Source organism: Chionomys nivalis, chromosome 24 (assembly GCF_950005125.1).
Source record: "Chionomys nivalis chromosome 24, mChiNiv1.1, whole genome shotgun sequence".
NCBI lineage: Eukaryota > Metazoa > Chordata > Mammalia > Rodentia > Cricetidae > Chionomys > Chionomys nivalis.
This window is the reverse complement of record NC_080109.1, coordinates 3,430,703-3,444,468: the sequence shown is the minus strand read 5'-3', so window position 1 is coordinate 3,444,468 and position 13,766 is coordinate 3,430,703. Positions and strand designations below refer to the sequence as shown.

Genomic DNA, 13,766 nt, shown 5'->3' with positions numbered 1-13,766 from the left:
ATAAATGTGATGTGTCCTAACACTAGTCTTGTTCAGTCTCATCTCTGGGAGCCTAAGCTTCCCTGTCATCAACACCCACCTTCTCACCCAGTAAATTCTGCATAAACTCCAGTTAGTCTCTGGTTGTTCCCTTATCATCTCCCTATTGATGGAAACCAGTCTGTAGTCCTGGGGATGCTGGTCCCTCCTACTTAATAGGGGTAAGAATTGTAGTCCCAAGGTGGTAAAACGATTGCCTTTCTGTCTCAGTTGCTTTTCTATTGCTATGAAAAGAATACCACGACCAAGATAATTTACAGAAGAAAGTGTTTGACTTGGAGTCCTGGTTTCAGAAGTTAGGATCCATGATCATGGTAGTAGAGAACATGGACACAGGTAGACATGGAGCTGCATCATCAGCTGAGAGACCACGTCTCCATCCATAAACACCAGGGCCAGAGAACTAACTGAGAGTGGCCAAAGCCAACTATAATGACACACTCCTTTCAACAAGGCCACACCTCCTAATCCTTCCCAAACAGTTCCACCAAATGGGGACCAAGTATTCAGGCATATTAGCCAATGGGGGCCCATTCAAATCACTACAACTTCTAAGTCATTTCTATTCCTTTCTCTATTGAAAGTCAATTTGAGAGTGTGTTAAAACTACTGGGAGAGAATAAGACCATTATCATATTTTTTAAGAAAAATTTGAAGCAAACTTTAATAAAGTACTGGCCAGGATGATGTACTCGTCAATGGAGTTCCCAGAAAATGGTGACAAGTCACATTTGACTTATAAAGAGAAACCCATAAGGCTGTGTATTTTCCACCAGACTCAACCAAGGGCAAGGATATATCCTGATGCACTTCTTGCCTCCGTACCTCCCGTCTGCATGTGATCAAGCTCATCCAGTCCAGTTTGGTCTAACTTGTGTAGGGGAGCAAAAACATGTGGTTTGTTATCTTACATAAATGATAAAGTCTAACATTTCAGGAAGTTTTTATCCTTGGGTAAGGGACTTACAAGTTAGAAGCATTTTTTTGTTTTATGGATCTCTTAGGAACAATAATTAAAACATAACTTTGGCTCTCACAAATGCAGATACCCCTGTTTGTCACCGTCCTGTTTCAGACTCCCAATCAGTTTTGTACCTGACTTAGCTCGTTGTCTTCATGTCCTCACTTAGATACTCAGCTTTCCTTCACTGCAACAAAACATCAAAGATGCTTAGCTTTTAAAGAGAGAAGATTTATTTTAGTTCATGGTTTGGAGGTTGAAGTCTCTTAGAGCAAGCCCTCTTCTGTGGACTCCTAGAAAGACGAAACACGCAAGGCAGAAGCTCATAGTGGCACATCGCCTCATGCTAGAGGAAACAGAGAAATAAGCCAGAATCCTACAATCTCCTTTCAAAAACACACCCCAGTGGCCTAAGGATCTCCAGCAAGCCCCACAGTCTTGAATCGTGTGAGCAGGCTGTGGCAAGGACTCAAGTGATACCAGCTTTCGTGAGCTGTCAGTCACGCAATGGTATGCTGCTTCAGGGACGCAGCTGCCCCAGCTACCCTGCTCCTCTCTGTGATCCCAGTGAATCTACTGGTTCACCAAGCTAGATGGAATTCTTTGTTGGTAGAATCCTTCCTTTGACCTGTAGTTGCCCCCTCTTATGTGGGGTAGATAGACATAGAATAGATATTTTCTCTTCAAGAAAGTTTTGTGGTGGACTTTATAGCTGACAGTTATGAAGTATTGTAAATGCCCTGTCTGTATTATGACCTTCATGTCAGTGGCAGGCCTGTGAAATCACAGATGCCGGAGCCCACCTAACACGCTTTCCGGAAGAGTTAGCTTAGTCTAGGGTTGGTCTACCTCTTTTGGAGCTGTTGGCTAGCCAGATCTCACATGGCCCCAAATGTTCCAGGCCATTTCCAAGCCTCTTCCTCACCCTTGAGAACTTGGAAGTCAGATCCCATTGCTGAAGAACAAACTGCTTTGCTGTCTCTTTCCTTGGCAAGGGTCACCGTCCATTCCAAACCTGGTGACTGCACAGCCTCCCAGCTGCTCCCTTCTTCGGCCCTCACTACTCCCTGTCTGTTCTGAGCACCTCAGCCAGCAGTTGAAACTGAAGTTGAACTGAGCCAACTCTGCGTCAGAACTCTGTAATGGTGAAGTGCCCTGGTCACCTGCCGACCCCAGTGACCTCCATAGCCAGCTCCAGCCTCTAACACGAGGCCTGTGCCTTCTTTCTGTCCCAGAACGGACCAACTCGGACACTGCACTCTTGTTTTGGAGTCTTTGTATTTGATTTTTTTTTTACCTATTTGAGAAGCATTTTCCCCAGATAATACAAGTCCAGCTCCCTTCAATGCTGCCATTCCTCAAATCATTTCCTAATGACATTTTATTACTATAACAATGGATAGGAATTCATAACCCAAGAGCACAACCAAGATTTATTTATATGAATATGTATGTTCTATTACTTCAGAAGTCTATTTTAGGGTCATTTTTAGTTATTTTATCTCAGTATCACACACAGTCATGTCGCCACGCCCCCCCCCCCCCCCACTTTGCTGTTTCAAGTCTGTTTGGGGATTATTCTGACTTGCCTTGATGCCCGGTTGTAATCACTGCTCGTTCATCTCACAGGGTGGTCTTAGTGCCCAAGCTTTCGTCCGGGTGGAGGTGGAGGATGTGAACGACAACCCACCTGTCTTTAACCCGTCGACCTATGTGACAAGCATCAGTGGTCAGACCCCGCCAGGCACTGAGATCATCAACGTGCTGGCCAGTGACAGGGACTCTGGGATGTACGGGACCGTGACCTATGAACTCATCCCAGGAGACTTGCCGTCACTCTTCTCCATTGACACCGTTACAGGTATGTGATCTAGGGACAGCTTCACCCGAGCAGCCCAGAGGCCTCCACTGTGTGTCTGAACCGGGCTGGTGCTTGTTAGTCAAGACCAGGATGAGTCTCACCTCTGTTCACCGAGATCTCGGGATCTTTAGAGTCCCCAGTTTCATAATAATGCCAATCATCCCGAGTTGGGATTCTTTTTATTTCCCAGACGCAGTAACTGTTTATCTTCCAAAGAACCCAGTGGTCTGAGTTTTCTAGAAATAAATATTTCAGACATTACTTTCTCCTTCCTATGTCTGTTGTCACCAAAATAATGTTTGGAATATTTGGATATAAGACGTAAGATTCCAAATAACATTGGAAATAATTATACATATTCAGTCCCCCAAATAAGGCTACAAGCCAAACCAAAGTTTCTGTTTCATTCCCATATTTTATCGGCACTGAGAAATGGACAGAAGGCATTTTTACTTTAATAGTGTGTTGCATGTGTGTGCAGCCGGTTAGCCTTCAAGAGGACATTCTACCGTGGTAGCCGGATGCCAAGTTAGTCATACATTGTCTCATTTGTGACGACCACAGATACGACGAGCCAGCCAGCCATGGTCTGCACAGACAATGCAGTGCATTTGATCTGCCCTCTCACCCAGCTCCGCCACACAGTCACCCTCCCTGCCTGCAGGGGGCGCTCCCTCCGGCTTGGGGCTGTGTTGTTTACCCTGTGCTCTTTACAGGGCAAAACTTTCCTTGCTCAAAATAATTCACTGACGTGGAGCCCTTAACATTTCAAAGATCAGAGAAACATACTTTAGTAGGAAATTAGTCTGCTTATCTCTGCATTTTCAAAATTCATCTTAACCGAGAACCTCGGCTGTCATTCTCAGGCCCATAGGGCAGTAACATTGCCAACAATATGTACGCCAGCCATAATCAGGAGGTAGGATCTTAGTATTTAGCAAGTTGTTTTTAAAAGACGGCACACTCATCATCTAGATGCCCCTCCCCGGAAGAGCTTAAAGAATGAGCTGTTAGGCGTTCTGTCCACAGAAGAGATGTCCCTGTAGGCCACGGTCAGTCCTGTGCCTCCCTTCCTGGCACTCTCTACACAGCAAATGCCATTGCTGATCACAGCGAGTGCTCTATGTGGGTCATTATCTAGGAACACATCAGGCGAATTTATTTAATCTTTTTAAAGCAAAGACCATATTTGTAATGGAAGCAGCCTTGGGTTACTGTTGTTGGCAGATTCGCTGGTTGTGCATTTGTGTGGAAGACGTTTCTCAGGCAAACAGCATTTGGAATTCGGGTGCACTTAATCACAAATCGTGAGCGATCCAGGAGGGCTGGTAATGTTTTGTTTTAACCTTTAGAGGATGGAGCAGTGTTATTGCTAACTGTGGGAAAAAGTCGTCCAGGGAACGGGCAGTCTCCACTGTGCCACTGTGTTCCAGAAGTTCACGTGGAGAAACGGAGACTTCGCTGTGTGCATCCGGAGTACTGGAAGGTTTTCAATGTCTGCATCCCCTGTGAAGTGCTAGTGACTCCGCCCACCTCAAATCTTCTAGTCTTTCGCAGTCAGTACAGTTAGGAGTCTCACATGGTTATCAATTATAGTCACCAGCTTGTACAGTAGATATCCAGAAATTTCATCCTGTCTGGGTGAAACAAGATACCCTTTAATTAGATACTTCTGTTTCCCTCCCCCTTACCCTCTGGCAGCTTCTATCCTGTTCTCAGCTGCTGTGAAATTGACCTTTTTGTTTGCCTCCACTGTGAGGCTAGGGAGTGGTGCTCTTTTTTATACATGGCCTTTTTTCTTCACTTAGCAGTATGTACTCCAGAATGTCCATGTCACAGAAGTAATGGAATATCATTTGAAAGGCTAACTAGCCTGTGTGACCTGCATGGCATTTTCCTCACCTGTTTGCTGGTAGGGCCTTGGTCCCTCCTATATCCCGCTTACTAAGAATAAGGCCATGATGAAAAGAACAGGGCAGCTGTGTCTTTGGCAAACTGATTTTATTTTCATTGGCCGTGTACCCGGAAGTGGGATTGCTACTTCTGACTTTATGGACTCTGCATATTTTTTTCTGTAATGGCCGTATTGCGTGCCTTCTACGCAGAAGTTCTTAAAGAACAGAAGCTGTCGTGTGAAAACATGGTTGTCCTGTTCTGGAGTCCTTGTGTTTTCGTAACCTTTCTTTCGCCATAAATCACATTCCTACCAAAGGTGGTAGGAATAAACAGTCCTGAGACATGATCTCTGTCATAAATATTTGTGTGATAAATGAATAAATGACAGCAGAAATAATTGGAAAGCATTTGAATTCTTACTGCAACCTCCCAAGGAATGGCCCAGGAATCGCACTGATAATAAGGGCAAAGCTTGGTCTCCAATCCTCTCTGTGACAGAGCATGCTTGGGCCTGTCCCTTCTTCCCATTTCCTTTCAGCGCGCTCAGCCTCTCGCAACCCGTGTGAAGATGAATTTTTCTCTCTTTCTTTGTCTCTGACTTTATTCATTTCTTTTCCAGGGTAGAGACCAGTCTGTTTACAATAGGAATTTTTCAACCTAATCTCTGTAACCCTTGATCATAATTCTTCCTTTGGGGCCCGAGTTCTTACAGAAGCAGGCCGAGGCGAGATTGTTTTACAGTGTGAAAACGTTGCGTCTCAATGAGTGCACACAGGATCAGAGCTTCCCGAAATGCTCACCCATCTCTGAAGGACACCGCTCTCTTGCTTTCATCCCTTCTAATCCATCCCTTCTTTGTACCATGCATGCTATTTGAAAGCTTGCGTAATTTGTGTTGGGGGTTCATGCTTTGCAAAAAAAAAAAAAAAGAGAGATCACTCACTGATCTGCTTTGACACAACCAAGACCCACGCACTGAGACCAGAGCGCAGACGTACCGTGCTCTTCTGGGAACAAATGGTTTGAGGAAAACTGGAAGTGGATGTGACATTGTCGTGGTTGTCTGCTCTTGTGGCTTTCTCTTCCTGTTCTGTTTCTGCTTTTCTGTGCTTGTTGCTCATTCAAAGAACATTTTTGGAGACTGCGTTCAGGCATGAGGAGAGAGATGCTGACTGGAGCCGTCGTTGCTCTCCTTCTCAGTCCACTGGCTTGCTTTGATGTGGGCAAGAAGCCGACCACTCTGTTTTGAGTTTTAAGAGGAATAAACACAAGAAGCAGGTTTATTAATAGCTCCTCTCGGGTATTTGTATTCTATTTATAACTTACACATAGATGCTTTCATTCTGCTAGAATCAGTTTTTACAGTGTGTGTGTGTGTGTGTACGCTGGGGGTTGTGGTATGGTGTGTATATGGCCATATGTGGAGGTCAAAGAAAAAGTTGCAAAACACAATTCTTTCCTTTCACCCTGTGGGTTCCAGGGATCCAACTCAGATTTTCGGGTTTGGCTGCAAATACCCTAGCAGGAAAGCCATCCTGCTGATCCAAGGTGAAAATCTTACTGAGCCTCCAGTTGTGACGATCCTCCTGCCTCTGTCTCCTTAGCATACTTTCCTTCCTGGTGTACACCACTACAACCAGCAGCCTCCATTTTTAAGTACTCTTCACAGTAGAGTCAGAGAGCGATCGATTATCTTTGATTTTCTCTTATTTACTTTGTTGTTTTTCGCTGACGAGCAATCTAGTTGCCAGTTCAGGGTCTATAACTTTGTCTGGAGCTATCTGTGCAAAGAGGATCCTGAGAGCTGGCTGGCTACCAGTTCAGTGAGAGACATTGTCCCAAAAACATAAGGTGGAGGGCAACCGAAGGAAACATCTGTAGACCTCCAACCTACACACACACACACACACACGCACGCACGCACGCACACACGCACACACACACACGCACGCACACACACGCGCACACACACACACACACACATTCTCATTTATTTAAGGCAGAACATGAAAGCAAGACCATCCATGCAGCATATTTACAATGTTAATGTCCCGGACACTGGTCTAGGTGTGTGGAGGACATCACTGAAAGGCACAGGCAGACATTCCTCTGAGGGCTAGGTGTATGCTACCCAACCTAAGTTTGGTTGTAGCATACACAAAGTTCAAGCTTTGCACTACAGAAAAATAAATAATCAGATGGGCAGCCAGCTGTGAGCCCAGGGCGGCAGTGCCCCAGTGTTACTGCCGTCTGCCGTTTGTGTGAATGATGAGGATCTAGTATAGATGATAAGTAACGCAGCAAGGCTGTTTCTCTTTGTTTCCAGGGCAGATTCTTTCCTAATGTTAGCTCTATGCTCAGATTTCTTACCACGCAACGATTCTCATAATCCATCATGATCGCCGCTCTCCTGTGCTTAACATTTGATGTTCTGCTGTGTGGTTAATAAATTAATACCATACCTCATTTTATAAGGATGTGAGCCTGCCCGTGCCGAATAAATGACTTCTCTTGCACATGCGAGACAGAATCTGAAATTAATCTGAGCACCTAATGAGTAAATGTTGTTTTCAAATGAAACAAAAGCATGTCAGAGAATTTTCTCACGAGTGCCTTCAGTACAAGAGCATAGGCTCACAAAAATGGAAAGACCTTCACAGACAAATCAATGGCCTCGCTGAGTGGAGGAAGGAATTAATCTCTAAGGGATCTGGTGGTGTGATCAAAGAGGGATTGGCAATGTATGTGTCTTAGTTAGGGTTCCAGTTGCTGTGAAGAGACACCACGACCCCAGCAACGTTTCAGAGGTTCAGTCATGGTCATCATGGCGGGAACATTGATGGCATGCATGCAGCCTTGGTGCTGGAGAAGCGGCTGAGTGCTCGACATCTTAACACGCAGACAACAGCAGCTGAACTGTGACGCTGGGCATAGGAGACCTCAAAGCCCACCCACACAGTGACACACTTCCTCCCACAAGGCCACACCTACTTCAACAAAGCCACACCCCCTAATAGTGCCACTCCCTTTGAGGGCCATTTTCTTTCAAACCACCACAATATGGAAAATGTGCTTAAGGTCCTGTCTCACATACTATTTTAAGCATCTTGAGATTTTTAGCAACTCTACTAGATGAACATATTTTATGTCCAAGTGCAGATTACAGTTCAGATGCCCCATGAATTTGACTTACTCACAGACACAGTCATGGACCTGACACTTGATTTCTTATTTTTTATTATTCCTTGTTTCTTATTATTCCTGTTTTCTTTCTGTCGTTGAGACTTCTTTTAAGTTTAAGGAGAAAAGGTAAGATAAATACAGGTTCTCTTGTTCAAGTAAACAGAGATAAGAACTAGCTCTCAATGTGACTTTCTATATCAGCCAGTATGAAGCGCCAAATTGGCTACTGACCTTTAATCTTGCCTTTTTCAATCAAATAGCTTGGTGGAATATCTCAATAAATGTAGTTTTTTCTTAAGAAGCTCTTTGGTTCTCAATGTGAAGTAAAATGTCTATTCTAGTTCTTTTTGTTGCTACAACTAATCTTTCAAATAGTTGGTAAGTTTCCATGTCACAAAATGAATATAAGAGACATTTCAGCTATCCATAATTGATAAGGAATTGGTGTTGACATTACATAGTCTGGGTTACTACTGTTTTGGACTACTTATTTTAGATTCCATATTAGGGGATAATTCTGGCTTTTGTTCTTATTTCTGTTCTTTCTCATAAGCCCATGTGTTACAACTTAAGTAATGACCTATAGATTATTTTATAATGAGGGCTTATACCATGGTTAAGAATATCCCATCTTTCCAAAACATGTGATTCTGAAAGTTAATCTTGCTGAACTAGCGATGACGCGTACTTAAAATTATATGACAGGTTCCATTGAAAGACGATCTTCATTTTACATGTTCGCTACTTTATCAATCTAAAGCCCATTTCATCCTAATAAACGGGATTTTAAAAAATAAAAATGTTATATCATGCAGAACATAGACAAAGGACAACACGGCTAAGGACTTGGAGGGGTTCTAGTTTCATTCCCAGTGGGTGTGATAAAATGTCCTAGACCAGGCTACTTTAGGCAGAAGGAGTTTATTTAACTTCCAGGGCCAGATCATAGAACTTTACCGAGGAGTCAGAACTCAAGATGATGTTCACATCGTATCCACAGTCAAGAGCAAAGAGAAAACCGTGCACATTCTTGCTTGCTTGCTGGCTCTTAGCTGAGGAAGGAAACAGGCTGCAGACAGGGTTCTGGCTCTTCCCATATCAACTAAGCGCCAGAGAGTGCCACACAGACATGCTCATAGGGCCAACTGATCCTGACAATCCCTCATGAGAACCCTCTTCGAAGATGATTCTAGGTTGTTCCAAACTGAGAAGGAAAACAGATCAGCTCAGTATGTAAATACTAAAACACAATAGCTACTGATCTGTAAATTCATCACTATCTGATTTTCAAGGTTGAAGTTGGTCCTTGTACCAATAGCTAAACATGATTTGCAAGGATTATAAAAATGGAAGCCAAATAATCACTGGGCTTCAAAGTGTTAAGATATAGTGTTACAGATTTCAAGCTGCTAAATGTATATGCTAAAAGACATAATGATTTATGATTTTACTATTTAGTATGCATAGGATGCATAATTATATTTTATGTGATGCACATATATTAGCTATAGATGTTTTCTGGCCCTTCAGCTTTTATTAGAGCTGATCTTATTTAAGAATGTAAGCCTCAGGAGATGGAGACAGTTTGTTGACAAAGTGCTGGTTGCCCAGGTATGAGCATACAAACTGGGTCTTCAGCATCCATAAAAAAACTGGTCATGGTGGTGTACACCTGTAGTCCCAGCACTGGGGAAGTGGAGACAAGAGGATTCCTGGGACATAGTGGCCAGCCAGTTTAACCAGATGAGCTCCAGGTTCAACAAAACAGTCTGTCTAAAACCCAAGACTGCGAAGCAACAATTGATGATGATACCCATCTCTGAGCTCAAGACCCACGTAAGCCGGCAAGCAACTAACTCTCTCTCTTTTTCTCTCTCTTTCACTTAAGCCTCCACACAAGCTCACAAACAGATCTCTCTCTCTCTCTCACTCAAGCCTCCACGCAAGCCCACAAACAACTCTCTCTTTCCCCCTTATGTTTCTCTCTCCCTTTCCCTCTTCCTCTTCCTCTCTCTCTCTCTCTCTCTCTCTCTCTCTCTCTCTCTCTCTCTCTCACACACACACACACACACACACACACTGGACTCAAATTCTACTTTCTCTTTGTCAGCTATGCTCCAGGAAAGCTGAACAAAAGGAAAGTTGAATTCAAACATTCTGACTTTCTTAGATTTCTAGGTCTTTTCTGGGGTTCAATCTTTTAAAGAAAGTCGACATTTGTAATGCTCGGCATACAGAGTCACAGCTTCATCGATTCTCTCCTCCATCAAGTGATGAGTGTTCATTCAGCAAGATGTCCTAGACCTAGACCTAGGTGTGCATGCCTGATGGTCGTTCCCTTCTTGCTGCTTTCCCTGGACTGAATCTTCAGTTAACTCCACTTTGAGCCAGTAGATTAGAATAACAACAACAACAACAACAACAAACAACAAAAACCTTCCGTGGGCCAAAGGATCAAAGTTTTGCTTTTTATTTTTTTATTTCTTTTTTATTTTTTGGTGGGAAGGGCAGATATTAGGGTTGGACCCAGGGCCTTCCATATTCTGAACACACAGCATTGCCTTCCCAACTACTCTGCCACATCAAAGAGACTATGTGTTTTCCACAAGAAAGGGTAACTCAGGAAAATCTTTATGTGCTGAACATAATTGCCATAGTGGAAACTGTGAAAAATCTATCATAACCATGCAAAGTGTCAGAATCTAGAATAACCATGCAAGGTCAGAGGGAACATGGGATGTGGCACTATATAGACAGTTCCAATTGGTATGGCAAGTTGTAGAAAACCCATGATTTCAAAGAATCAGATCTGGGGGGAAAATATTAGGTACGTATTTATAATAAGAACCAAAATGAAAGTTTGAGCTGTAAAATAAACAACAAACCCTGTTTTCCTCAGGAATTGTAAACATTATGTGGGTTATATAAAGGAGACCCATCTTGCTAAAGGTTTGGAAGGTTGGTAGACTGGAGATGAATAGCTCTGAGGGAGCTGCTGTTGAGTTACAGGTTGCTCTAGCGTGAGGTACCTGCACCTTATTGTCTGTTCGGAGAGCGTAGCACACATTCTTTGAGTTAGAAGTAAGGTTCACAGAAGGCTCGTGCCTGGAAGTCATCTGAGAAATCCGAAGAAAGAAGATGTCTGGCAGCAGAATAAAGGAGTAGTTTCTGAAGTGGAGACAAACCACATTCCAGAAGCTTGTAGGACTGAACAGAGCTCTATGCTGCTTGTAGATTCAGTAGATTCTGAGAGAGCACCATGGTGTTGTTTTGAGGTTCTTCACATGGGGCATACCCCCCCCCCCCGGTTCTTCAGAAGAGGAGAAGCAGTAATAAACATTCTGAGTGAAGATGCCGCGGAGGCAGCTTCAGATTAGAAGTTACACAGCAGCTGCAAAATAGCCAAGAGTACACCTACAGTGGTTAGCTTGAAAGTCCTTCCCAGGCCTATTGGATCATAGCTTGGTCCACAGCTAGCATGCTACTTACTGGGAGATGTTAGATCTTCTAGGAAACAAGACTAAAGGGGAGAGGTAGGGATCTTGGTCGGTGCCCTTGAAAGGGATCTTGGGACTGTGTCCCCTTCTCTGTCTCTGCTTCCTCTGTCATGTGTTGTCATGGTGGGTTGTCTCTTCATACAACTGTGCTAAGGGACCACAAAGCAGGTAGAACTTTCCAACATTCTGTTGCCCACACTCTCCCTTTTCAGATAGATCATCTCTTGCTTTCATCAACACAGGAAGCTCACAAGGAGACCAAACACAACGTAGGAGATGTAATCATGACTTGAACTATCTTACATGTGATCTGCATTGAGCCAAAACTATAATCCAAACGAAACCCTTTTCAGCTGATTCTCTTGGGTATTTGGCCTAGTAATGGAACTCAGACTGACACAATCCCTGGGGAAGAACTTGAGTCTAAGAAGTTGTTATGCTATGTTATTATGACAGCATCTGCCAGGAAAGAGCTTCCTATCCACCCTCCTCCTCCTCTTCCCTTGCTTCAATCATAGATGGTTCAGAAACTCCTGCCGATGAGGTGAGGGGGAGGGCGTGAGCTAATCAAAGAGAAAGAGGAGGAGTCAAGACCTGATGTGGAGCATGCTTCCTCCCCAAACTTCACGGGAAGGCTAGAGTTCTGATGTCCTCTATGCTTTATTGAGTTACAACAGTAACCTTAAATATCAGAAGAGATTACATTACTAACTGGTTGATAATGACTATTGAAGTCATAGGAGGCTTCTGAATTTTCACTTTGGGACAGAGGAAGAGCTGTCAACTGCCTGAAATAAATTTAAATAGGAGGGGAAAAGTCAATCTATGCATAGATCTCATAAGTTTTGTCTCCTTATGTTCTACCCAGTTAATGGCAGTGGGAGGTGATCTCTTCTGACAAGGACAGTGTGGCAAGGGAGTGCGGGGCACTCCTCTGAGCAGGTGACTTACGAAGAAATGCAGTGACAGAGTGGCTGGAGCCTGGTTGCTGCCAGAATTAAGGGACGAACTGAAGGTTTGGATCAGTCATGTGATGTGATAACACTGATGGGTGTGGACGACTCTGGCAGTAGTGTGCTTGGTGGATTATGGAGCAGAAAACCTAGATATTATAATAGCCTAGGTACAATGAATATTACCCATAAGATAAAAGCAGTAAGACAGAGCAGAAGTAACTAACTGGAGAGTATTTTAGAAGTGTTGTTTCTTTTGTGTGTGCTTGTGAACATGTGTGTACAAGTGTATGCTCATGTTTGGTGCATGTGTGTATTGGTGTGAATAGATGTATGTGCACAGATTTGTGGAGTTCAGAGGTTCCCATCAGGTGTCTTCTCTAACTCCCCATCCTGTTTTTTGAGCCAGGGTCTCTCACTGATTCTGGAGCTTGATGGTTTGCCTCAGCTGGCTAAGCTCCCGTGTCTGTTTCTACCGGGACTGTAGGTGTGTGCTCTTTGATGTGGGTGCTGAGAATCTGAACTGCCCCGACTGGACCATCTCCCAGCCCTCCTCTTAGCTCTTACAAGGAATGCGTGGCGGAATTAATTTTTAAACTTTCGTCTTAACTAGAGCATTTCGTTAAGTCATTTCCTGTTTAAATCAACCACTGTTTCTCAGATTTATTCACACTAATGTGTTTCCTTGCTCTTTTTCTTTTTAAACTGTGAGCTTGGATCTTTATTGAGAGAATTCTTTGAACCCTAAGAATGAGGGTGGGTCCTTGTGTCTTGCTTTTGTTCGAATGTCTTAAGGATATATCTGTCCTCACTCATAATCTCTGTGTCTGTCTGTCTCTCACACGCACACACACGCACGTACACACACACATTCCATAGAACACCAGGCATCCTGCATGTCTGGCCTATGCTGCCTCACTGAGGGCTATGTCTATACCACTTAAACTGTCTTTTTGCTTCCAATTTCCGACGCTATCTGTATTGTTAATCCAGACTGCAGATTAAGACAAGAGCTGTTTCATATTCAGGAATTCTCAAAAGAAATGCTTACTACCTCTAGCTCGGAGTTTCAGTCAGACAATTTCCTGTGCAGTCCACTGGAGATGAAACGATTTATTTCTAGTTCATCTTTCAACTGAAACTTGGTGGATAATTTTATCAGACAAAGTCTGGACAGACTCTCAATTCCTGGCCTGTTCTAGAGACTGTGGTCTGGTTTTCCGCCCATGGAACACCACGAGGTCACTAAACGGGAAGCTCACTCAAGATCGCTAGGGTTTGGCAGATTATCCGTGTCAAGGCTCAATTCGATATGTTGCTTAATGTCTCCTGACATGACACAATTTTTAGCCTTTTTTATTGTTGACTTTTTATTT

General features: G+C 43.6%; 1 protein-coding gene across 1 annotated transcript in view; it reads left to right on the top strand.

Annotated features, from left to right (window-relative positions):
• Dchs2 (dachsous cadherin-related 2) overlaps nucleotides 1-13,766 on the top strand; it is a 183,750-nt gene that overhangs the window by 96,573 nt on the left and 73,411 nt on the right. Inside the window, exon 3 of the mRNA XM_057757346.1 lies at nucleotides 2,630-2,861. Within this exon, the coding sequence (XP_057613329.1) occupies nucleotides 2,630-2,861 (232 nt within the window). The remainder of the gene's footprint in view (nucleotides 1-2,629; nucleotides 2,862-13,766) is intronic.